At 39.8% G+C, this 27,490-nt stretch overlaps 1 protein-coding gene across 1 annotated transcript; it reads left to right on the top strand.

Moving 5' to 3' along the window:
- The first annotated feature begins 407 nt into the window (after positions 1-407).
- On the top strand, positions 408-27,114 carry rpl7l1 (ribosomal protein L7-like 1). Its single transcript, XM_028797209.2, has 7 exons — positions 408-499; positions 9,542-9,650; positions 15,423-15,586; positions 18,766-18,903; positions 19,110-19,219; positions 24,909-25,122; positions 26,846-27,114. Exons 1-6 carry the CDS (start codon positions 486-488, stop codon positions 25,115-25,117), a joined length of 744 nt encoding a protein of 247 aa, XP_028653042.1. The 5' UTR covers positions 408-485; the 3' UTR covers positions 25,118-25,122; positions 26,846-27,114.
- The last annotated feature ends 376 nt before the right edge of the window (positions 27,115-27,490 follow it).

Raw genomic sequence — 27,490 nt, 5'->3', positions numbered from 1 at the left:
AGACTAAATTACACCCAAACAAGCAGATGCACGTACAGTTTCTTTCCAAAGGCTGTCAAGCTCACAAATGGCTATTTTGACTGTCTGTGTACCCGGGCCCCAAATATCATGCAATATTTTTACATATAGCTAATGCTTAATTCAGAATTTCAGTATTTCTTGCACAATTTTGCACTTTGCATGCATATGTTGACATTCTTTGTCTTGTTTTTATTTTAGGTTTTTATTTATCAGTTGTTTGTATATCTGTCATTTAACTATACTTGCTTAGTCATTTAAAAACGGAGTCAAATTATTGTATACAAGCATACACGGTCAATAAATCTTGAATCCGAAGAGTAGTTTCACTTTGTTTTCCAGTAAAAATAGTAACACTGTCATTTTTCATCCTAACCAATAGATAGCAGTATTCCATTATGACACCCGTAAGTATTGGCGCCGTGTAAACTGCGTCATCAGGACGTGACGACCACAAAGCGTTCAACATGGCAGAACCAGAGTAAGTAAGATGTTCGCTTTAAAGTTTGCACATCTAAAGCCATCCGGTGGTATAATAATAAGATTAGAAATATTGTAGTCATCGAATGTTTATATCTGGTGGGTTTTAGGTAATTGTACGTGTATTTTTATTTTTGCGATAGTTGTAGAACCTGAGGTGGGCTTATTTTGGCTGCATTGCTTCTTGTGTTTAATGATGCGACTTAACAAGTGTCATTCGTGAGGTTTATTGAATTAAAGTTTATTGCTGAAAGCTGGGCATGGCGGCCCGTTAATATTCATAAAACTATACGTCGTGAATATCTAACCACATTGTTAAATAACTTCGCAGCGTTGTTGCTTGTATCTCTACATGCGGTGAAGTGATATGACGAACTGGCTGCATCTTTGTTCGTTGTCATAAAGTCAGAGTTTATTTTCTGCTGAGATGCGTCGTGTATCAAGCAGGTCCGCATGAATTTGACTTTATTTCAGAATTTGATCTTTAGACTTGTGCGATGTTATTATACATGACAAGGAGAAAATAAAACCTAAAACAAAACTCCATTCCACTGTATTCTAAAGTTAGAAACTCGAACTTGCCTCAAAAATTGTATCAATACAAAGAGTTAAAAATGTTTGTATTGATACAAAGGACAGTTGTCCTGCTTATTTCATTTGTTTGTGAAGTTGCACGTGGTTAATACATAGACGCTACTTGGCGTAGCTTTCCTCAACTTGCTTATTAAATTTTTGTTTTTCTGTTTTGCCGTTCTCTGATATTTGCACCTAGCAGTGTATTTTTTTAGCAGCGAAATGAGGAAATTATGGTAATAAATTGAAAATAAGTGGAGAAAATAGGAAATCTATGATTAAAAATAGTCTTATTTTCTGATTATAGAATTAATATATTTAACCATTTTAAATTCAAGGCAGTTAGACCTTGTATTTAGAATTTTGGGAGATGAGAACTTTTAACAACTATTGGACCTCGGATCTCATTTTGAGGACTACAAAGTAGCGATGTCTTCTGTTAGATGCTGCTAAAGTGCTTTGAGTCATTTATACCTTTGCCTAAAGTCTTTCCTAACATAAGATAAGTGTATTTGGTGTTTTACGGAAGCTCATTAAATAAATGAAAAGCGTTGCCTAACGTCCACGATACTCGAAATAAGATGTTATATGATATGTATGTTGTGCAAACACCATATAGTATACAGCACTTAAACAAAGTTATATTGGATACTGTAGTGTGCCTACATTGACTAAATAGCCAATATACTGTACACATACAGTCCTGTATTTGATCAGTTTTAGCCATGATGCACAGTATTGTTTTCGAAAGAAAATTAAACAGATTGTTTTATAATATGCTAGAGGTGCAAAACACGAAATTGGGTGCTGCTGCTGCTGCCTACAAGCAGAAGCATACACTGTTGCATGGTAACTTTCCTTAATTACAAATAAAAAGTTTAATAGGCGTTTATTATGACTATCAAGACGTGTGCATTAGAAGTTGGCATGCATAAGTTTGGGCACCCATGCTTAAAATGGCTGTTAATGTGAATTCTTAAGTGAGCAGAAGAAGAACTGATCTACAAATGTTAAAGATGACATATTTGTTTAATACTTTAAGCGAGATTACATTTCTATTTCCGTTATTCACAGGTACAAAATACCAAATGAAAAGGGCCTGAAGCAAACGTTTGGGCACCCGACATGGTCAGTACTTAGTAACACCCCCCTCTGGCAGGTGTGACAGCTTGTAAACACTTTTTGTAGCCAGCCAAGAGTCTTTCAGTTCTTACTTGGGGTATTTTCACCCAATCGTCCTTATAAAATGCTTCCTATTCTGCTGGATTCTTGGGCTGTCTTGCACACACTGGTCTTTTGAGATCTATCCACAGGTTTTCAATGATGTTTAGGTTAGGGAACTGTGAGGGCCATGGCAAATCCACCAGCTTGTGGTTCTTGAGGTATTCCATTGTAGATTTTGAGGTGTGTTATGGATCATTATCTTCTTGTAGAATCCATCCTTGTTTTAATTTCAACTTTGTTACAGATGGTGTGATGTTTGCTGGCAGAATTTGCTGGTATTTGAATCTATTCTTCAGTTTAACAATGACATGTTCCCTGTGCCACATGTTTAAAGCATGATCGATCCACCCCAGTACTTAATAGTTGGAGAGGTGTTCTTTAACTGCAATTCGGTACCCTTTTTTCTCCAAACATACCTTTGTCCGTTCTATTTTGACTTCATCAGTCCACAGGACTTGCCTCCAAAATGCATCGGGTTTATAAAAGATGATTATTTGCAAAATTCAGGTGATTAATTTTTTGGCTAGGGCACAGAAAGTTTTTTTTCTTCTGCTGATTCTGCCATGAAGGTAATTTTTGTTCAGGTGTCGTTGCACAGTAGAACAGTGCACCACCACTCCAGAGTCTGTTAAATCTCAATGAATGTCTTTTGCAGTCAAACAGGATTTTTTTATTTTCTAGCAATCCAGCGAGGAGTTCTTTCAGAAAGTTTTCGTGGTATTTCCAGACCTCAGCTTGACCTCCACCATTCCTGTTAACTGCCATTCCTTAATAACATTACATACTGCTGAAACAGCTACCTTCTTGTAGCCTTCTCCTGCTTTGTGAGCATCAATTATTTTTATTTTTCAGAGTGCTAGGCAGCTGGTTAGAGGAGCCCATGGCTGCTGATTGTTGGGACGAGGTTTGAGGACTCAGAGAATTAATAACAGCTTTGCAGTTTGCATTACCTTGGGTTTGTGAAAAAGCCATAGCCCTAAATAGCTAATTAAGGTCTGATACCTGACATATCTTGTGGTTCCCAAAATTTTACATGGTGCTCCTTTCCTTTTTTCACTATACAATTGTAAAAAATTTAAATAAATTGGGGTTTACCCCAGTGGACGAGAGGGTAGCCTCCCTCCGCCTTCGGGTGGGGGGGGACGGGTCCTAACTGTTCTTTGTGTGTATGCACCAAACAGCAGTTCGGAGTACCCACCCTTTTTGGAGTCCCTGGAGGGGGTGCTAGAGGGCATACCTTCTGGGGACTCCCTCGTACTGCTGGGAGACTTCAATGCTCATGTGGGCAATGACAATGAGACCTGGAAGGGTGTGATTGGGAGGAATGGCCCCCCCGATCTGAACCCGAGTGGTGTTTTATTATTGGACTTCTGTGCTCGTCACGGATTGTCCATAACAAACACCATGTTCAAGCATAGGGGTGTTCATATGTGCACTTGGCACCAGGACACCCTAGGCCTCAGTTCGATGATCGACTTTGTGGTCGTGTCGTTGGACCTGCGGCCACATGTCTTGGACACTCGGGTGAAGAGAGGGGCGGAGCTGTCAACTGATCACCACCTGGTGGTGAGTTGGCTTCGATGGTGGGGGAGGATGCCGGTCAGGCCCGGTAGGCCCAAACGTGTTGTGAGGGTCTGCTGGGAACGTCTGGCAGAGCCCCCTGTCAGAAGTAGCTTCAACTCCCACCTCCGGCAGAACTTCGACCATGTCCCGAGGGAGGCGGGGGACATTGAGTCCGAATGGGCCATGTTCCGTGCCTCTATTGTTGAGGCGGCTGACCGGAGCTGTGGCCGTAAGGTAGTCGCTGCCTGTCGTGGCGGCAATCCCCGAACCCGTTGGTGGACACCAGCGGTGAGGGATGCCGTCAAGCTGAAGGAGTCCTACTGGTCCCTTTTGTCCTGTGGGACTCTGGAGGCAGCTGATAGGTACCGGCAGGCCAAGCGGAATGCGGCTTCGGTGGTTGCTGAGGCAAAAACTCGGGCATGGGAGGAGTTTGGGGAGGCCATGGAAAACGACTTTCGGACGGCTTCGAGGAGATTCTGGTCCACCGTCCGGCGTCTCAGAAGGGGGAAGCAGTGCAGTGTCAACACTGTGTATGGTGGGGATGGTGCGCTGCCGACCTCGACTCGGGATGTTGTGGGTCGCTGGGGGGAGTACTTCGAAGACCTCCTCAATCCCACTAACATGCCTTCCAATGAGGAAGCAGAGCCTGGGGACTCGGAGGTGGGCTCCCCCATCTCTGGGACTGAGGTCACCGAGGTGGTCAAAAAACTCCTTGGTGGCAGGGCCCTGGGGGTGGATGAGATACGCCCGGAGTTCCTCAAGGCTCTGGATGTTGTAGGGCTGTCTTGGTTGACACGTCTCTGCAACATCGCATGGACATCAGGGACAGTGCCTCTGGATTGGCAGACCGGGGTGGTGGTCCCCCTCTTTAAGAAGGGGGATCGGAGGGTGTGTTCCAACTACAGAGGAATCACACTCCTCAGCCTCCCTGGAAAAGTCTATTCGGGGGTTCTGGAGAGAAGGGTCCGTCGGATAGTCGAACCTCGAATTCAGGAGGAACAGTATGGTTTTCGTCCTGGTCGTGGAACAGTGGACCATCTATACCCTTAGCAGGGTCCTGGAGGGTGCATGGGAGTTCGCCCAACCAGTCTACATGTGTTTTGTGGACTTGGAAAAGGCGTTCGACCGTGTCCCTCGGGGAATTCTGTGGGGGGTGCTCCGGGAGTATGGGGTACCAGATCCCCTGATAAGAGCTGTTCGGTCCCTGTACGATCGGTGTCAGAGCTTGGTCCGCATTGCCGGCAGTAAGTCGAACCCGTTTCCAGTGAGAGTTGGACTCCGCCAGGGCTACCCTTTGTCACCGATTCTGTTCATAACTTTTATGGACAGAATTTCTAGGCATAGCCAGGGTGTTGAGGGGGTCCGGCTTGGTGGACTCAGGATTGGGTCACTGCTTTTTGCAGATGATGATGTCCTTTTTGCCTCATCAGGCCGTGATCTTCAGCTCTCTCTGGATCGGTTTGCAGCTGAGTGTGAAGCGGCTGGGATGGGAATCAGCACCTCCAAATCCGAGACCATGGTCCTCAGCCGGAAAAGGGTGGAGTGCCATCTCAGGGTTGGGAGCGATATCCTGCCCCAAGTGGAGGAGTTCAAGTATCTCGGGGTCTTGTTCACGAGTGAGGGAAGAATGGAGCATGAGATCGACAAGCAGTGCGGCGTCCGCAGTGATGCGGGTTCTGCATCGGTCTGTCGTGGTGAAAAAGGAGCTGAGCCTTAAGGCAAAGCTCTCAATTTACCAGTCGATCTGTGTTCCTACCCTCACCTATGGTCATGAGCTATGGGTAGTGACCGAAAGAACGAGATCGCGAATACAAGCAGCTGAAATGAGTTTTCTCCGCAGGGTGTCTGGGCTCTCCCTTAAAGATAGGGTGAGAAGCTCAGTCATCCGGGAGGGGCTCAGAGTAGAGCCACTGCTCCTCTGCATCGAGAGGAGTCAGATGAGGTGGCTCGGGCATCTGATCAGGATGCCTCCTGGACGCCTCCCTGGGGAGGTGTTCCGGGCACGTCCAACCAGGAGGAGGCCCCGGGGAAGACCCAGGACACGCTGGAGGGACTATGTCTCCCGGCTGGCCTGGGAACGCCTTGGGATTCTCCCGGAAGAGCTAGAAGTGGTGGCCGGGGAGAGGGAAGTCTGGGCATCTCTGCTCAAGCTGCTGCCCCCGCGACCCGACCTCGGATAAGCAGAAGAGGATGGATGGATGTAAAAAAACAAAAACAGTACACTAATTTTGTATAAAATGCTGAAAATAAATGTCATCAATAAGTTTGACTTTTGTTGATCTGTTTATCTTCTGCTCACTTAACTGTTCACAGTAACAGATATTTTAAGTAAGGGTGCCCGAACCTTTGCATGCAACTGTATATGTAGCGAGACATGAGATACATGTGTAACATGTTGGAGACTGTTGCATTTGCTACCTCTGCTATATCAAGTTCTCCAAGACGGATTTCTGAACTCTAACCTTATACTACCACTGACGTATGTGTAGTCAGACTTCGTCTGAACAAACGTTATGCAGTGCATATATGTAAATGTAAATACATCAAAATGACTGAGAGAAGATAGCAACTAAAAAGAAGGAAAAGTTCTGCCTTTTCACTTACGGTGAGGCATTAAGTAGGTGCATTGCTATTGGTTTGATGAAGCCCCAGTAGTATTTCTTGACACACTTATGCTGAATAAGTGTTTGGCTAAAAGTACTCAATAATAGTGTCTCAGAGAGAGGATGAGCAACATTGTTCATAATGGTACTTGGTTTTGGTTGTCCCAATCCAAGTGGTTCGTTATGTGGTGGGTGTGGAAACGTGCTTTCAGCATATGTTCTGAACTTTCCCATCTTCCTCCAGGGTGCCAAAAGTGTGTTGTAGAACTGGGCATACGTATTTTAATTAGCTTGTTGATTCAGGTGGCAGGACTTCTTTTGATGAGGTGTTACCGGCCCAGCACACTGCTTTGTAGAAAATTGCACCAGCCATCACAGAGTTGTAGAATATGTAAAGGATGTCACTACTTGTATAAAAAAAGTCTGCTGTGCCCTTTCCTATATAGTTCTGTATAACTAGACCAGTCCAGGCTTTAATTAATGTGGACCACCAGGTACTTATAGCAGTGCACCACCTCTTGACCAGGTGCAGAGTCTTTTTAGTATGGTGAGAAATTACCATATACTGTAAAGAGATTCACTGAGGGGAACAATATTTGGCACTGTTGCTGTTGCCTCATAACTCCAAAAGATCATGTTCAAATTGAAGCCTGGTCAGTTGGCAGACTGCATTTTCCTCACATAAGTACATGGTTTGTTTCCATGTACTCGGTGTTTCCAGGTTATATTGAATGGTGACTTTCTGGTTGGCCTTGTGTGAGTTTATCTTGTGATCAAGTGACTCCCTATTCAGCTTTGGGATGTGTCTTTTGTCCACTTTTAATTGAATGGGACTCTTACAGTGCATCTGAAAAGTATTCACAGCGCATCACTTTTTCCACATTTTGTTATGTTACAGCCTTATTCCAAAATGGATTAAATTCTTTTTTTTCCTCAGAATTCTACACATGACACCCCATAATGACAATGTGAAAAAAGTTTACTTGAGGTTTTTGCAAATTTATTAAAAATGAAAAAACTGAGAAATCACATGTACATAAGTATTCACAGCCTTTGCTCAATACTTTGTCGATGCACCTTTGGCAGCAATTACAGCCTCAAGTCTTTTTGAATATGATACCATAAGCTTGGCACACCTATCCTTGGCCAGTTTCGCCCATTCCGCTTTGCAGCACCTCTCAAGCTCCATCAGGTTGGATGGGAAGCATTGGTGCACATCCATTTTAAGATCTCTCCAGAGATGTTCAATCGGATTCAAGTCTGGGCTCTGGCTGGGCTACTCAAGGACATTCACAGAGTTGTCCTGAAGCCACTCCTTTGATATCTTGGCTCTGTGTGCTTAGGGTCGTTGTCCTGCTGAAAGATGAACCGTCGCCCCAGTCTGAGGTCAAGAGCGCTCTGGAGCAGGTTTTCATCCAGGATGTCTCTGTACATTGCTGCAGTCATCTTTCCCTTTATCCTGACTAGTCTCCCAGTCCCTGCCGCTGAAAAACATCCCCACAGTATGATGCTGCCACCACCATGCTTCACTTTAGGGATGGTATTGGCCTGGTGATGAGCGGTGCCTGGTTTCCTCCAAACGTGACGCCTGGCATTCACACCAAAGAGTTCAATCTTCATCTCATCAGACCAGAGAATTTTCTTTCTCATGGCATGAGAGTCCTTCAGGTCCCTTTTGGCAAACTCCAGGCGGGCTGCCATGTGCCTTTTACTAAGGAATGGCTTCCGTCTGGCCACTCTACCATACAGGCCTGATTGGTGGATTGCTGCAGAGATGGTTGTCCTTCTGGAATGTTCTCCTCTCTCCATAGAAGACCTCTGGACCTCCCTGACTAAGGCCCTTCTCCTCCGATCGCTCAGTTTAGATGGCCAGCCAGCTCTAGGAAGAGTCCTGGTGGTTTTGAACTTCTTCCACTCACGGAGGATGGAGGCCACTGTGCTCAGTGGGACCTTCAAAGCAGCAGAAATTTTTCTGTAACCTTCCCCTGATTTGTGCCTCGAGACAATCCTGTCTCGGAGGTCTACAGACAGTTCCTTTGACTCCATGCTTGGTTTGTGCTCTGACATGAACTGTCAACTGTGGGACCTTATATAGACAGGTGTGTGCCTTTCCAAATCATGTCCAATCAACTGAATTTACCACAGGTGGACTCCAATTAAGCTGCAGAAACATCTCAAGGATGATCAGGGGAAAGAGGATGCACCTGGGCTCAATTTTGAGCTTCATGGCAAAGGCTGTGAATACTTGTGTACATGTGCGTTCTCAATTTTTTTATTTTTAATAAATTTGCAAAAACCTCAAATAAACTTTTTTCACGTTGTCATTATGGGGTGTTGTGTGTAGAATTCTGAGGAAAAAAATGAATTTAATCCATTTTGGAATAAGCCTGTAACATAACAAAATGTGGAAAAAGTGATGCGCTGTGAATACTTGCCGGATGCACTGTATGTAATCACTTCATTGAGCAAGGGTAACTTTAATTACATGCATGTACATGTACTTCTGTTTTAACTAGATGCAGGTACTCCATACCTACTTCTATGTAGATGTGGGGAGTGTTACATATGAGACACACATATCTCTGAATTTAGGGCAAAAATCTCTATCTTGGTTTCGTCTGACCATGTAATTTTGATTCAGATTAGCATTTTTTTAATCGAAAATATTTAGTATACATCTTCTTTACAGCAAATAAATTGATACAATACATGCTCACTGGAAAAGCAGAAAATAAGCTTTACCGTAGTTACTTTTAAACAAAAAAAAATCTCTGGAAATCATGAGGACAAAGTGCTGTGCTTATGTTTACTTTGGCAGTAGTAAAACAGATTATATTTTTCTTCTCAGACAGATGTCAATCAACTTGTTCTTCACGGCACAAGTGCATTTTTCTTCATTGCCTTAAAAAATAGATTTCAACCTATTATTCTGTTAATTGTTTGTCACATATCTTCTTCACAGAGAATAAATTGGCAAATTGCTTGTAGACTGGCTAAGCAGAAAACAAGTTGAATACAAATTTTTATTTTCCTGATGTTATTAAAAATGTAATTTTATTTTCTATGCTTTCCCCCCACAGAGAGCAACGAAAAATAAAACTGGTCCCAGAGAACCTTTTGAAGAAAAGAAAGGCCTATCAGGCGATTAAAGCAAATCAAGCAAAACAAGCATTGCTTGGAAAGAGAAAGGTATTTCTTACTTTAGACTATTGGTGTCTCTCTCATTGTATGAAAGGTGGAAGCTGGCTGTCCAAAATGATGGGATTTAAAAGCCTTACTCCAAGTTTCCTACATAAAATAATGAAATGTTTTTAATTTGCCAGAAACTGATAAGATTTTAGTGGAGGTTTTACTATATTGTTGGTTAGTTTTCTCCATAGATCAGAGTTCAGGTTGTTAATCAAGGTAACGGCATTGCATTTGTTTAACCTCCTCGGCATTAACCCCAAGTACAATACAATACGATACAATTTATTTTTGTATAGCCCAAAATCACACAAGAAATGCTGCAATTGGCTTTAACAGGCCCTGTCTCTTGACAGCCCCCCAGCCTTGACTGTCTAAGAAGACAAGGAAAAACACTCAAAAAAACCCTTGTAGGGAAAAAATGGAAGAAACCTTGGGAAAGGCAGTTCAAAAAGAGACCCCTTTCCAAGTAGGTTGGGCATGCAGTGGGTTTCAAAAAGAAGGGGGTCAATACAATACAATACACAGAACAGAGCAAATCCTCAATACAGTATAAACATAAAAATTTTACAAGTACGGACCAGAATTTAACAGTAGATGGGACACCAAATCATATTATGTGATATCAAGAGTCCTCTGACTTAGAATATAATGTAGAGACGTTGGGTTATGCGGTTATAATCTTGTGTAAAGTGTTAAGCCCAAATAACGCTCAGGACATTATTCCGCTGCTATCTAGTGGATAAAATAACGTCATGCTCAAGAAAATCATGAATATTTCTATGCATTTTCCCACGCTATGGTAAATCAATATTCTGATAAGTAGAATGGAACTTTCAACCAAAATACACAGTAGTAGCCTGTAAAAAAGAAGCTGTAAAACAACTTTTTAGAGCACATTTAAACTGAACTACTAGTTGAATCAAGTGATACTGTGACAATGTGAAATGGTCATTAGACATTGACACACATAGTGAAACTGATGCATATTGCACTGTACGACCGAACTGCCATGATATGTTTGGTAAATTTGGTCACATGAAGCTTTAACTTTTTTAGGGCTATTTTTTTTTTGTTTTTCTCCCAGGGCTGAATATTTCTTCAAAAACTAACTTTTTTTAAAAAAAGAACACAAAGCCATGGTTTTTAACATATCAGATCAACAAAAAATATTTATTTTTGACAAATGTTACTGTCTTGCATGTTGTATGAGCCTGCATACTACAGTGGAACCTCGAGATACGATCACCTCCGTATACGAGAAATTCAAAATACGAGGAAAGTATGAGCGAAAAATTCAGATCTAAATGCGAGCATTGGCTCGCGTAACGAGCCACTACCCAGGCTGTGGGTATAGCTCGCGGCTTAGCGAGGGGGCATGGTAGCAGTTGCGAGCCGCGATCTGCGGTGTCTGCGTTTGTCACTTAAGTGCACAGGTGGGAAACTGCTCACATCCATGATTGTTCCTGTGGCTGATGGGCTGCAGCTGCCATGTCCTCCCCGCATATATAGAGAAGCGCGAGCCGGTAGAGAGAGAGAGAGAGTGTGTGTGTGTGTGTGTGTGTGTGTGTGCGCGTGCGTGCGTGTGTGTGCGCAGGCTCGCGTGTAGCTGAACAGACGAGCCAAACAGCTGAAGCAGGACGGTGTAGAGAAGGTCAGCTGCATTAAGAGTGTCTCGCCTGTTGCAGAGCCCGCAGGTGAGACGCTAACAGAGAAGAAACACCGGGGATTGTCATCTTGTGTATTTTAAACCTCCACTTCACAACTGTTTTAAGGATTATTTATTGAATGCTCTACTGCACTTTAGACACCTGTTTTGATTCTTTTAATAATCAGTTATATTATTTACCAGTGTTATTTATTAAAGGTAGACTACAGTATATATAATTTATCAGTGTTATTTGTTAGGAAAATTGATTTTTATGTTAATATATTTGGGGTGCGGAACGGATTAACTGGATTTCCATTTTTTTCAATGGGGAAGTTTGTTCTAGATACGAGAAATTCGCTATACAAGCTTAGTGCTGGAACGAATTAAACTCGTATCTAGAGGTTCCACTGTATATGATTTCACATACATATCACATACTGTACATGTTAAACAGCAAAGTCCTGCAAAGTATGATATCGCTCAAAGCAACCAATTGCACGTTGCACTGCTTACAATATGTGTTGCACTGGTGCCTCCTTTTCAATTGTCTGTTGCTGCACACAACACAGCAGGTTTTCTCACATATATTGTTAGTGTGTACTGTAGAGAGACAATTCACCCATTTGACATCATGCCACTGCCATCAAGTTTTCCACCCGCATGAAAACTGGATTGTCACCTCTTTTCATCTTCAGCCCGTATGGCTTCAACTGTGAAGGCATGTGTCTCCTGTTCACCCTCTGTGTCACAAGCTCCAATTCCCCTGCTTTGTAGCTCCATGAACAATTCTGGTGATGTATAAAAATTGTCCATGTACACAACATGACCCAAATGTTCATAGCCCTGAGGCAGCTCCAGCACAACCTGACTTGTCAAGGGACAGTTCTATCTTTGAATGGAATACTTTCCTGTATATGTAATTACTTTCAGGCAGAAACTAGTGTTTGCTTCTGCCAGTACAAAATCCTTTATGCCATACTTTGTGGGCTTGTCTGGCATATACTGGCGGGGGAAAAAAAGGCATCCCTTGTATTTTGTCATAGATTCATCCACCGATAAATCACGGCCAGGCTGATAAAATTGTTTATATGTTGATTCCACAATGTCAAGCAGGGGCTGAACTTTATACATGGGGTTATAGCCTGGCTAAGGCCTTGGGATTTGTTTCTGCACATACCTATCACATGGCATAAGCTGTCCAAAGCCACCAGAGGACAAAGCATGTTTGTACCAATGCTCTCTGAAGTTATATCGCCAGTCTAGTCCCATCTCTATTTGTAATGCCACAAAGCCCTTCATCTTGTCTTTTGTTGTGGGTTTCCACTTTGAAAAATGAGAATGCGGTGCAAGCGCAGCTCGCTATTCAAAAAATTGCTCTGCATACCCATTTGTGTCGTCTGACAGTAGCTGAAAAGCAGCATCAGGAGAGAGCAGCCTGAAGTAGTCCAGCGGCTGGTAATCTGTCGTGTCCAACAGCAAGCCATGCTGTCTTGTGAAGTCCAGTAGCCAGTTTGGCTCCCACGGATCAAAGTCTGGGTATTCCTCCCACACGAACCTTGCCGTTGGTGCATTGGCTGCATGAATGCGCTCAGCTGGCAACCGATCAGCTGATGCCAGTTCCTCACTCTCTTGCTTGATCTCCTGATCACTCTCAACAAAATCAAAATTCTGAAAAATCAGTCTGACTCAGCGATAATGCGCAAAACATCGTCTGCTGAATATTTTCTTTTCTGCACTTGCTTTGCTCCCTCATGAGATGTCGATGCCATCTTGCCTTTGTTTACATTTCGTAACTCTCACGCACATGCAAGGATTAGATGCTGAGTCAACAAGTCTAATGTTCCTCCAAGCAGAGATTGAATGCCTGTGACGTAACAGTGAGTATTGTCACCATTAACAGCTGATTGTCGCCCTCTACCCCTGGATGTCTCCGACATGCACCTTCAACCCCTCCTGTTGACAAAAGTCGACATCCACCCTAAAAGAGTTAATAATGCGACAGTAGGTGCATAGCAGAAAGACAAAATGCTTAAGAGAGATGTTAGACCCCCAAGTACTGTTCACAATCCAGCAACTTTCAGTGTTTAGTGTCAGGGAAAATATGGATGTCACTAAGCCTTACACAGTACTTACAATAACACAATGGGCATGTTGATCACAAGGATCAGGCCTTGAAATTTTATCATCTCACGTGCAAGTAACAGAAGAAAATATATATGAAAAGTGTTCAAAGAAACACACTTTTATTGACCCAATTGTGATATTCATTTTTTGAGAAAAATATAATTTAAAAAAAAAACCAACTTTAAAAATAAATTAACAAACAATGAAGACTCACTGATGTGCTTGTCTTGCAGTCTTGTTTGTATGTTATCATCCAGTTGATGTTCAGAACTGCCAAACTCTATTTAATTTCAAAAACAACGGGCGTGGTGGTGCTCAAACATAAAGAATGCTCGCAATCACCTCCAGTTTGCCCTCTGGTGGTCGTTCAGAGTGTCAACTGGATAATAACATGCATACAAGACTGCACGACAACCCCCCACCCTACCCAGAAGGGGGTGGGTTAGGGTTGATTTCACCTTACAGTATTTTTAGTCAACCCATGAGAAACGTGTACTGAGTTTCATGAAAATCGCTGCACCCGTTCACAAGTGACATGAAACATACATACTGTGGACGAAAAAGGCACACTGACAACAGGCAGATAATATTTCTCAATTCTCTTTTTTTTATTCATTCGGAGTCACAGTAAGTAGAGATTCAAAAGAGCATAACTTATTGCCGCAAAGCTCAATTTTGAACCCCGAGAAAAAATTAGGAGGGGGTTTTATAATTCAGCATTTCATGACTAATAAGACAGAAAGAACATCCATCCATCCATTTTCCAACCCGCTGAATCCGAACACAGGGTCACGGGGGTCTGCTGGAGCCAATCCCAGCCAACACAGGGCACAAGGCAGGAACCAATCCCGGGCAGGGTGCCAACCCACCGCAGAGACAGAAAGAACATCCTTATCAAAACAGTAAAGTTAAACAATATGTCTGTTGAGCTAAGCATTATCTGTGTTCTCAAAGCTAAGCACAGGAGAGACGCCTTTGCATAAACTACATGTACTTTCTGCAGCCTTGTGACCTTGTCCTTGAAACATTCACTCTGAGAGAGGAAAAAAACAAGAAACAGCTTAGATTTTATTCATGTGGACATTATTTCTCCTTAACCCTGGAATAACATACAGTATTTTTGTTAGTTCATAAGCCAAAGCGTCTCTCACTGGCAAGTTACAAAATAGTTATTATAAAAATTCTAATTTACTAAACACACAAAATACATGGTGCTGAGCAGAATATTCTTCTTCTACAATACATACACACACACACATACATTGACTTTTTATATATAGATAGATAGATACTTTATTAATCCCAAGGGGAAGTTCACAGATTTATTATTTAGTAAATAAATAATTTTATCATTCATTTAGTAAAAATTCAAAGTAAAACAGTTCACACAAAAATAGAGAAAAGATTGATACTGCAAGAAAAGTTCTGTTTAAGGCTTATATCTTGTTTGTTTCTTTAAGTTCTCTCATACAGCTGAACCATTTCTAAATGGTCAGAAAACTGTATGCCTGTCCCATTTTCATGCTGTAAATGGGTCTTTCAGTCCCTGCATGCACTGGGACCTATTCTAAATAATAGCTGACTCAATTAACACACTGCATCTTAGTTATAGCAAGAAAGTTCTATCTCTTATTAACTTACAGGGGGTAAAAGACTATGCCATTGTCTATGGCAATAAAAGAAAATTCTGTTCTATTCAAATTAAGCAAACACTAATATGAATTTAACTTAAACCATTAACTTTCTAAGATTGACTCTTACAGTAGCTCTATATAAAAGTTAAAAGTAAAATTAAGTTGTTGCTAAACTGCTTACTTTACAATTATTCACAATTGTATTACAATTATTATTTCTTTGTGTACTTCTAATACATATGATGTATGTTTTATCAATTTTTCAGGGTGTTTTTTTATAGAATACTTTGCTCAGTAGTTTGCCTTGAGCAGATTTTGGAACCACATGTCAGAAATGTTAAACTTTTGTGATGGTATGTTTTCCAGATACAGAAAGGTAAACAACTGAAGTTCAAGCGTTTTGAAGACTTCCTAAAGGAAAGCAGGGTAAATTTCCGAGATGAAACCAGATTAAGACGGTCAGCACAAAAACCTTTCCGCCGCACGCAGCCTGTTACTTCATCTCTTGGATTTGTTATTCGAATTCGACAGTAAGTTTTTCACTGCTTCTTGTCTTGATGATAAGGATTTTATTAAAACATGAAATAATCATTTTAAGGGGTAGCTTGTATTAACAATTTAACAAAATGGTTTACCATTTCTGAAAGGATCATCATTGTTTAGACACAGAACCCAAAAGTTTATTGAAAAGTTGACTTCTGTTTAACATTAAGGTGGTGGAAACCCACCAAATCTGTACCACAGTGTCTTTACTAATTCGAAAACATTTTGAATGATGGCACATCCTTAAAAAAACTGATAACCAAGTGTTATCTATATTTACTATTTACCTTTTGTGGTAGAAATCAAAATTTTAATTAAAACATCCTGTAACAGGACAAATATGATAAAAACATTTAGTCAGTAATCAAGCAGGAGAAAAGCTTGTTCATTTGCGTCATTTATTGTACCTGCAGCACTCTCATAACAATAGTCTGTCAAAGCATGATGTGGTCAAATATTAAGGTGCTAGGTCCGTTTTATATTAATGAATTTGTACAACTGTGTCAATCGATACATATATTTACTCTGGTTGATTCATTGGTTTACACCCAAATGACTTATTTTAAGTCTTATTTTATAAGATTCTTCTTGTTATACCTTTTGGTTTGATCCACCACCCTTGAAAAGTCTGTGTATATAACAACTGTCCAATCTTGTTGAGTACAGGACGTCTGATCACTTAGTCATCTTTCAGTACATTTTGTGTATTACATTTTAGTCTCTGTTGTTCACTTGACCTTTTCTGGTCTCCTAATGTGCCTGAACAGGTTTCTGACATTTATTAACCCCTTGTGCTATTTCTTTAATTAAGATCAATGTCATATTTTAATATGGAAAGCATATCAGAACAATTTATCCTAAATGTCTGTGTGACTCCTAAGTCTAATTTTTCTTCCTTACTTTTCACATCCACTGTGACCTTTTTCTCCCACTCTTCCTTATGGACTCCTTGGTCTTTCCAGAATGATTGGTTTATTTGCATGAAGAGCCCACTTCAGAACCTTCTCATTCACTAGATTTCTAGTGTGAACCTGTTGAAAGTTTTTTGCCACATCAAGAATATCACACTACCTGTGGTTGTGTTTTATCAAGCAATGCCAAAAATACTGCATGAGAAGGTGGCTCAGAATGCAATGCTTGAATGTATTAAGTACTGGTTATGCCAATTAGGAACTCCTTCAGTAGAAGGTTTAAAATTACTAATGAAATTATTTGTTTCACATAAAAATCATATATAAATATTGGTTGTTAATATTTTAGTGTAAGTGCATATCATATCGTTAAGTATTACAAGTTATTTTGTTGGGTAAAAACAAAAGAACTGTTGGATCTACACCAACTACCTTCTGGCAATCTACTCCCAGATGGTGCTCGCTTTCTCTCTCTCACTCATTTGCTTCTATCGCAAACTCGAGTACCGCTGTTGTATTTCTTGATCTTGTACTTACTCACTTCTTGATTTCTTTTTCTCCTTTTTTTACCTGTCCCTCTCCTTTTAATCTGTGTGGCCAACCCCAGCTGATGCCGTGTACTTGCCTTGCCACTAAATCAGTTCATTATGGCAAGTGCACTTGCATGCTGCCACCAGTTAACTAGTGGGGTAAGAAATGAGGGCACTTGCTTGCCAGCACTGTGGAACAAGTAAAAAAGAAATTAGTGAGTTAAACTGTAAATATATCTTGCTGTGACACGTTCTGCCGCAGTTAGGGGGCTCAAGTATTTATTCGTGAAGGGGTTACCGGTATATGTTTGATCGATATAACCTGTGTTTGGCTGGTCACATTGTGAACCTGTGTCATTTCATTCTGCAAGATGAAGTTCCATTTACTGTAATGTGTAGCTTTTGCATTCCTAGGCGTAATTGTTTTGAATGAAAAATACTGTGATGTTTATTTGTAATGTGATCACACATTGACCTATCCCTGTGAAAATATTGCTTCTCAAGTATGTATTGTAGTTTTCACAGCTACCAGTAGCTGGATCGCAGATATAAAGAGTCCTGTTTGCAGAATGTTTTTATTAATGTAATGCAATTTAAACTGATACTTTTTTGCACAGTTTCACATTACAAGGTTCTCAAATGCCATAGTATCTTGAACTGTTGAGTGAAAGTAAGCAAATTCAGTGTTGAAATTATAACTTTTAGGAGTTTTACCAAATAGATTTGAAATATTTAGGATCTTTATCATGGTGATGTATCTTTTTGGCTGTGTTTCAGTATACTCTCCTAGACTTTGTATGTCTAAAAAGTGATAGTGGGTAAGATTGAGGTCTTTAGATGTGGTTCTTTCCTGTGGTTAAACTCCATTTTGATGACTTATTTAGTGACATCCCAAAGAACCAACCGTTTAATTACTATGAGCACAATTGGTGGTGTGTACATTATTTAAATCAGACAAAAATAAAGATTTTTATGATTCTACCTCTGTGGTGTGCAACCATCTGCAATTGAAATATAGTTTGTGCCTCTCCTTTATTCTGTAGCTCCACTTCTAACCAAGCAACAACAAAAACAAACCATAGTGATTTTCCAGTTATCACTAGCTATAGTTAATCAATCAGCAGACAATTAGATCAGATTGTGTTAATTCGAGAATGTATTTGTCTCTGTATCAGTTTGATATTTTTTTTTATAACGGACTTGTGTTATCAGTTGGAGTATTCACATTTTAATTTCATTTTGCCCATCAGCTATCATGAATACAGATGTCTACTGGACTGATAGCTCAAAAAATTACTTGTTTGCTTATGTTAATTGATTGGAAGTAAAGGAATACATATATAAAATAGTTAAGAATGAGTTTTGGATATTTTCCCTCTATATCCATCCATCCATTTTCCAACTCGCTGAATCCGAACACAGGGTCACGGGGGTCTGCTGGAGCCAATCCCAGCCAACACAGGGCACAAGGCAGGAACCAATCCCGGGCAGGGTGCCAACCCACCGCAGTTCCCTCTATATATTCTACATTATTTTTCAGTACTTTTTCAATCATAGAAAATACCATTATTTTTTGATGTAGTGTTTTTGGTGGTCCTTGCATGTAGTGTACATCTGCAAAAGGATTTGGTCTTGAGCAAACTCAAGATTATAATCTTTGTAATGATTATATTTTAACACAGTACAAGTGTTTATTTTTTTTTCTTGTTTATTTTCTCTTTTAAGGATCAAAGGTGTCAGCCCCAAGGTGCGTAGAGTAATTAGGCTTCTGCGCTTGAGAAAAATCTTCAGCGGCTGCTTTGTCAAACTAAACAAGAACACTCTGGATGAGCTGGAGGTAGTGGCACCATATGTAGCATGGGGGTGAGTTTAAAAAGGCAACTGTTAACTATTAAACTGCTTTTATCACGTTATTTTTTTGGGACACTTAAAGTACAATGAACAATAAGTACAAGCATTACATTGTATACCTTCCAGCCGTCAAGTTTTAACTTGAGTTTAAAAATATACAGAAAAAAAATTCAGTGTGTCAATTGTTTCAAAACAATATAACTTTTTTTTTGTAATAGTTATCCTAATCTGAAATCTGTTCGTGAGCTGATCTTGAAGAGAGGGCAAGGTAAAGTTGAGAAGAAGAGTGTCCCTCTGACTGACAACACTGTTATTGAGCAACACCTTGGTAAGAAGAAGTGTTTTCATTTTTAAGAAGCAAGTGTCTAAATAGAACATTAACTCAAATTTATCTTTTACCATCTTCTTCTTTCAGCTGCTCTCGTTAGGTGTCGCCACAGCAGAACATCTGTTTCCATATCTTCTTTTCCTCTCCATCTTGCTCCGTCAACCCAGCCACCTGCATGTCCTCTCTCACCACATCTATAAACCTTCTTTTAGGCCTTCATCTTTTCCCAGTATACCCAGCATCTTTCTTCTGCACATGTTCAAATCACTCAATCTCACCTCTCTGGCTTTATCTCCAAATCGTTGAACCTGAGCTGACCCTCTGATGTACTCATCCGTAATCCTGTCTATCCTCATCACACCTAATGCAAATCTTAACATCTTTAATTCTTTGAGGGCTGAATTTCCCCCATACCCTCCCCACAAATTTCGACCCAAGTCTGAATATTTTTCCAAAAAACAAAGTTTTCTGAAAAGCACACAAAGCAATGGTTTCATACATAAATCAACATAAAATATTTATGACAGATGTCACTGTTTTATGTTCCATGAACCTCTACACTATGTGAATTCACATACCTATTACATATTATAGTCCTACAAGGTATAGTAAAGTTCAAAGCAGCCAATGGTGTGCATTGCCACATTACATTGCTTGCATTATGTGTTACACTGGTGCCGCTATTTGAGGCGTATGTTGCTGAATGCTGTGGCCACTGTCGCTGCATGTGTGCTGTCCCTGGCGGCATTGGCTGCTTGAGAACTGCTCGGCCGCCAGCAGGAATGTGCAGCTGGCCAGCTACCAAGCTGTCTTCGTGCAGCTGCCGGCCACCTAGTTGTCTTCACGTAGTATATGTTAAACTGGTGCTGTTATTTCCGGCATCTGATGATGCATGCAAAGGCCGCACTGGGACAGCTCGACAGCCAGCAGCACTAATGCGCTGCTACCGCTGTTACAGACGACAAATAGGTGATGACCGCAGTCACAGAACGACACAATCTGGTTTGTATCTCTTGTCAACATAAGTGGCAGTCCTCCCAGGCAAACGTACATCAGTTACACAAACATTTTCAGCACTGCGATCAGCTGATGTAGGTACCTCCCTTTCGTTTTCAATCTCCAGATCACTTGCATGAAAATCAGAATCCAATAAGTCAAGAGTCCTCTTCAAAAATAATGTGCAAAGCGTTGCCCATGGAGAATTTTGCTTTGTGCATTTGCTTAGCTCTCTAACCATCTCTCTTTCCTTCTAGCAAAGAGAGTCAAACTAACATAATGGGGAGTATTATCAACGTTTAAGGCTGATTGACGCTAATCGACATCTGCCTTCAACCCCTTTTATTGTCTTAAGTCAACATTTGCCTTCAATCCCTTGTGTTGACATAAGTCGACATCTACCCTAAAAGAGTTAACTGTGCCACCTCCAGCTCCATCTCCTGCCTTTTTGTCAGTGCCACTATCTCAAAAGTCATATAAGATAGCTGGTTTCACTACTGTCTTGTAGACCTTCCCTTTCCTCTTGCTGGTACTGGTCTGTCACAAATCACTTCTGACACTCTTCTCCCAGTCCACCCTGCCTGCACTTTCACCTGCACCTGTCTTCTACACTCCCCATTACTCTGTACTGTTGATCCCAAGTATTTAAACACCTCTCCACCTTCACCAACTCTACACCCTGCATCCTCACTATTCCTCTGACCTCCCTCTCATTCACACACATGAATTCTGTCTTAGTCCTACTGACCTTCATTCCTCTCCTCTCTAGAACATATCGCCAGCTCTCCAGGGTCTCCCCAACCTGCTCTCTACTCGTTATCTTTTACCATCTTACTGGAGATAATTGGTGCAATATCCTGTCTCATTTGTCTGGTATTTTTCAAACTTTCACCTTTGGCACTGATGAAAGATTTCCAGTCTATATTTTACAAGTGCCCTTTAAAGTTGCTATAAAGTCATACAAAAACTGCTTAAAGTATTTTGGAGATAAATGTGGGAAGGCTATTTAATTTAGCTATCAAGTCAAGTGTATATCCATCAGTCTCTTATGAAAGATTGGACAAAAAGTACTGTATTGTAGAGAGAACCACAGTATCATAAAGGTATAAAATCTGATGCCAGTTTCAGATGGATGTGCAAATTATAAGGGGAAATGTGCTTGAAATTGCCTGCCTGTTAAACTAGGACATCCTGACATTTTTTTGTACCAGCACGTTTATATTAGAAATAAGGCCATAAAACATATTTTTATTTTGTTCTCTATATAAAAGTAGTCTTTTTTTTAATGATGTCTACACAAGACTTTTAATGATTAACTATTTTGGGACCTTTGGATGCTACTAAATGTCAAAGGTATGTAATTAGAATATAATATTTATCTTTTTGCTGACTGATTTAATTGAAATGCTTCACAGCTATTATATTTAATCGAACCTAGCTGATTAAAGGAAGCTGTTGTATTAATCTCTTCAGTATTGCTATAAGGAACTTTGCTGTTAAATTGGCAACACTAAACCACCAGTGTAATAAAAGGACATCCGCTTTGAATTTAATTTGTAACGTTGACTCAAGGCTATTTTGTACTAACTGAGAACTTTCTCTAACAAAAGCCTGATTTTAGAAATACAGTCTGTATAGTTAATATCTTTGTCTAAACACTGTGTGAAAAGATATGTTGAAGAGAGTAGTTTATTCATACATTTTTTTGGATTTTCACTGTACTGAATGTCTTTTTTTCTTTCGGCAATATGGAACCCAGTGGTGTAGAAATTCCATCACAGGTCAATAGTTTCTCAATTAAGGTTTCTTTCTTACTCCTCGAAGTGGGAATTGGAGCAAAGTGGGTTGGTTATTAGATTACAAACTATATGGTTGGAATTAGGTTCCCACCACTAGCTTACAGTGTCACCCTAAGGAAGCCCCTTAACTTACTAAAACTCCAAAATTAGAAACAATAACACATAATGTACTTAGATCAGCTTAACTCTTTTAGAGCTATTTTTTTGTTTGTTTCTTTTCTCCCAGGGCTGAATATTTTTCCAAAAACTAACTTTTTTTTAAAAAGAACACAAAGCAATTGTTTAACATATCAAATCAGCAAAAAATATTTACTTTTGACAAATGTTAATGTCTTACATGTTGTATGAGCCTGCATACTCTATGATTTCACATACATGTTACATAGCAGAGTCCAGCAAAATATGATATCGCTCAAAGCAGCCAATTGCATGCATTGCCATATTGCACTGCTTACAATTTGTGTTGCACTGGTGCCTCCTTTTCAATTGTCTGTTGCTGCACTTTATCACGTATATTGTTAGTGTGTACTGTAGAGAGACAAGTCACCCGTTTGACATCGTGCCGTGCCATGCCAATGCCACCAAGTTTTCCGCCTGCATCAAAACCGGATTGTCACCTTTTTTCCTCTTCAGCCCGTCTGGCTTCAACTGTGAAGGCATGTGTCTCCTGTTCACCCTCACTGTGCCACAAGCTCCAATTCCCCTGCTCTGTAGCTCCATAAACAATTCTGGGCATGCATAAAAATTGTCCATGTACACAACATGACCCAAATGTTCATAGCCCTGAAGCAGCTCCAGCACAACCTGACTTGTCAAAGGACAGTTCTATCTTTGAAAGAAATACTTTCCTGTATATGTAATTACTTTCAGGCAGAAACTAGTGTTTGCTTCTGCCAGTACAAAATCCTTTATGCCATACTTTGTGGGCTTTTCTGGCATATATTGTCAGGAAAAAAAGGTGTCCCTTTTATTATCATAGATTCATGCACAGATAAATCACGGCCAGGCTGATAAAATTGTTTATATGTTGGTTCCTCAATGTCAAACAGGGGCTGAACTTTATACATGGGGTTATAGCCTGGCTCACCCCTTAGGATTTGCTTCTGGTTATCACAGAAGTGAATAAAACTTTGCAGCAACACTTACCTATCACGCAGCATAACCTGTCCAAAGCCACCAGGGGACAAAGCACGTATGTACCAATGCTCCCTGAAGTTATATTGCCAGTCTAGTCCCATCTCTATTTGTAATGCCACAAAGCCCTTCATCTCATCTTTTGTTGTGGGTTTCCACTTGAAAAACGAGAATGCGCTGCAAGCGCAGCCCGCGATTCAAATAATTGCTCTGCATACCTGTTTGTCTCATCTGACAGTAGCTGAAAAGCAGCATTAGGAGAGAGCTGCCTGAAGTAGTCCAGCGACTGGTAATCTGTCATGTCCAACAGCAAGCCATGCTCTCTTGTGAAGTCCGGTAGCCAGTTTGGCTCCCACGGATCAATGTCTGGGTATTCCTCCCCCACAAACCTTGCTGTAGGTGTAATCGGTTGCACAAATGCATAGAGCTGGCAACCGATCACCTGGGGCGGCATCAGCTGGTGTCCGATAAGCAGATGCCAGTTCCTTACTCTCTTGCTTGATCTCCTGACCACTGTCAACAAAATCAGATTCAGAAAAATCAGAGTCTGAATCAGCGATAATGCACAAAACATCGTCTGCTGAGTATTTTCTTTTCTGCACTCGCTTCGCTCCCTCTTGAGATGTCGATGCCATCTTGCCTTTGTTTACATTTCGTGACTCACGCAAGGATTAGATGCCGATTCAATGAGTCTAACATTCCTCCGAGCAGAGAGGGGAATGCCTGTGACGTAACAGTGAGTTTTGTCTCTAACAGCTGATTTTCGCCCTCTACCCCTGGATGTCAACTTTTGTCGACATGCACCCTCAACCCCTCCTGTCGACAAAAGTCAACACCCGCCCTAAAAGAGGTCAGAGGAACCTATCCCAACAGCATAGGGTGCAAGACAGAAAACAGTCCTGGACAGGCCGCCAGACCATTGCAGCAGAGATGTACATGGGTCCATGTTCACAACATCTGAACTTTGTGCTAGTTAAAAGTATCAACTAAATATATATAAATGATTACTCCAAGGCAGGAGAGAAAAAGTGCTGTTGACTGGCAGTACAACTGTCATTTTGCACTTTTAAAAGCGCTCTACATGACTTGTGGTGTGTGCTTAGTCCATAAATTATAATTATAAAATAGTATCAACTGTAATTTTTGTAACCAAGTTTTGATGTAACTAAATTCAACTATATGTATCCATACTAGTTTCAGTTAAAAGTACACTATTTTGAAAAGATTTCCGTGGTGAAAATTTATTTAAGGGTCATTTGTAAAGTTCAGTGTGAAGTCTATACTAAAAATATGTTAAAGTTGAGCCCTTGGGATTTGTAACTCTTGTTGAGTAATAGATAAACATTTAGATGTTTCTTGATCTGGATCATTTTTATAGGTCCATTTTTGGACTGCAGACTGCGTTGGTATCAATATCTTCATTTATATAGTTTCACCTTCTTTTCAGTAATGTTTTGTATAATTTTCTTTCTGGAAATGATACAATTTCAATGTCAGCCTTTCCTGTAATGTTTCCTGTTTAACAATTTTCAGTCTTTTATCTGTATTTCGAATGTGTAACCTTATAGTTGAAAAGTTGAAATGTAAATCATGAGGTTGCTGCAGTAGTGCCTAAAACTGTGTGGTAGTGAGTTTGTATCTTAACTTGCTTATATTATAAAAGTATGGAAACAACTGTAAGCATTTGTAATTTGAAAGTATCTTTAATCGAAATTGTCAGATGTCTAAAATGACTGTGTATGTAAATATTTTTTCTCAAGGGAATTATGGCATAATCTGTTTGGAAGACCTCATTCATGAAATTTTTTCATGTGGAAAACACTTTAAAGAAGCCAGCTTATTCCTTTGGCCTTTTAAATTATCAGTGGCTCGTCATGCAGCAAAAGATAAAGCAGGACTTTTGCGTGACATTGGTGAACCAGGGCCACGGGGGGCAGACATCAACAGAGTTATCAGACAGCTTAATTAAAAACAGTAAGTATATACCATTTTCATGAGAAAATTTGATAACAAAAATTGCATATTTACTGTTTATAATGGTGTTTGTCTTTTTAAAGTCCTGTGATACACAAAGCACATTATTAAGTAACTTATTGTATTATACCCCATAGTTTGAAATCCTATTTCACAGTTTGGGGTACTGCATTTATGTGTGTATGTTATTTTTCTTTTCTCCTTGGTTTTCCTGATATATTTACTTCTAATTTACGTCTTAATTTATTTTATTAATTCATCACAGTGCCTGCCTACTTTTGAAAGTAAGAAAAAAATTAAAACTGAATTGTTATTTCTCATGAAACCAGTCTTCCTGGGTTGCATTATTTACAGTTAATAAATTGCCTTGTATGCATGAGTTAGCACGCACACATCCACTCATGGCCAAAAATATTGGCACCCCTGTACTTCTTTCAGAAAATGCACAACTTCTTCCAGAGGAATTTTTTTTTTGGGGGGAACAGGAACAACACAAAAAACAGAGAAAAAATGTCAAATCTTACACCATTCCATACAGAACTTCAGAAATGAATGTACACAGAATTTGTAGTACAGTAAAAACGTAGGCCAGTTTAATTAGATACATTTTAATATATTTAATTCAGGAGATTGTCGGTATGGTTATTGAAGTAAACAATCTCCAATCCAGGGCTGTCAGTGCTTTCTGATTCGTTCTTGCCCTAGTTTTGCTCTCGCCTCTTGGAACTACACATTAATTTAAAAAAAAAAAACTCTTAAGCGCATATATGTATGTCAAAGTTGCTTTCTGTTGAACGGCAGATATGCTCTTTTTAGAATGGGACTTCTTGCACTTGCATGTTTGCTCACATGCAGCAGCCATTTTTTCACTTTTGTTCTATGTGGTTGACTGTGTATGTTATGTAGTTTATAATGTGCTTAGCAGTGATGCTCCAGTCAATTGGCTTTTGATTGAGATCTGCCAGTTTTCACCCAAATAACTTGATTGGTAAAGAAGCAGATCTCAAAAAAATATTTTTCCTAGAACCTGCTTTTCTAAGCTTTACGGTAATTTAGCTGTTGTACCCCTTTACACAAGGCATTATAGAAGTTAAGGAATTGCATGTGTTGTTTTGTTGCTGAACTTAAACAGAGGAATATTTGCTTTTACATTAAAGAAGGTGGAGTCATAAGCTGAGAAAAGGGAACATGGGGAGACATGCTTTGCATAGAGAGGACTGGTAGAGTGCAAGAAAAGAGGCAGAAATTTAAAGAGAATGAGTTCAGGCCTTTCCTTTTGTCTTTTAATTAAAATGGACACTCCTTATCTAATTGTGTTGTTAAAAAAATAAATGGGTAAAGAAAATAAATTGGTATCAGAATTAGCCAGTTCTAGTAACATGAAATTGATGATCAGTATCGATCATAAAAAAGCCTGATTGGAAGTCCCAAGTCCTTAGTAAATATTTTAGAAAAATACTTAATTTTGTTATACTTCATTTCTTCACCGTGTTTAGTTTTTGTGTTGCAGCAATGAGTTTGCCTGTTAAACAATTTGTCCAATTCGGATGACCGTGAATACTACATCTGCTACTACAGATTGAATGTAGAACAACACTGGCCATTGCTTTGCTTCTTTTGGATGCTAAAATAATACTTGTTGCTGTAAACATTTAAAATAGTAAAAAGTAACTTCTTCATACTCTGGTTACATGATAGTAATAACTGTTTCCTTCTTTTCCAGTGAGTCAAAAATTGGATGAATGAAAATGGACATAATTGGTTTTACTGTGTAAAACTGAACACAAAACTATGTGTAGTAACTGCTGAATAAGATGTTTTGGATGAAAGTAACAAGTGACTCTTTGGTTTCTTGCCAAAAATTTCAAGAATTTGAAAAATGTATTAAGTATGGATTTAAAATGAAGGCTCGGTCTACAAGCTTGTTGATGATGTAGACTGTTACTGCTAAGTATTTTGAACACCACCTTAAGTACTGTTGTTACTATTATACATTATAAACAAACCAAGTGTAAATAAAACGTTCACATTGTATGAAGTGTACATTAAAATTTTTAAATATGTATATTAAAGTTCTTTTGGATGGAGGAAGTATCTTGAATATTTCATTCTATGAGGGCTATAGACTTAGAGCAACTGAAAGTTTTTTTTTTTTTGTTTTTTTTTTTTTAGAATCTAGGTTTCATTACAGGGGAAGTCATATTTTAAATGTGTTAAGCTTTCCTAAGGCGCTGTCTTTTACAATCATTTAAAAATGTTAGGAAATATCAAAAAGATTCTAAATTATGAGTAGGAGTGTGTGATCTGTACAGTCTATGATAATATCTTAATTGTTTTAGCAATATGCAAGCTGGAATTATTGAGTATG

This window comes from Erpetoichthys calabaricus, chromosome 3 (assembly GCF_900747795.2).
Source record: "Erpetoichthys calabaricus chromosome 3, fErpCal1.3, whole genome shotgun sequence".
NCBI lineage: Eukaryota > Metazoa > Chordata > Cladistia > Polypteriformes > Polypteridae > Erpetoichthys > Erpetoichthys calabaricus.
The sequence above is the reverse complement of the archived record's forward strand: the minus strand, read 5'-3'. Positions and strand labels throughout refer to the sequence as shown.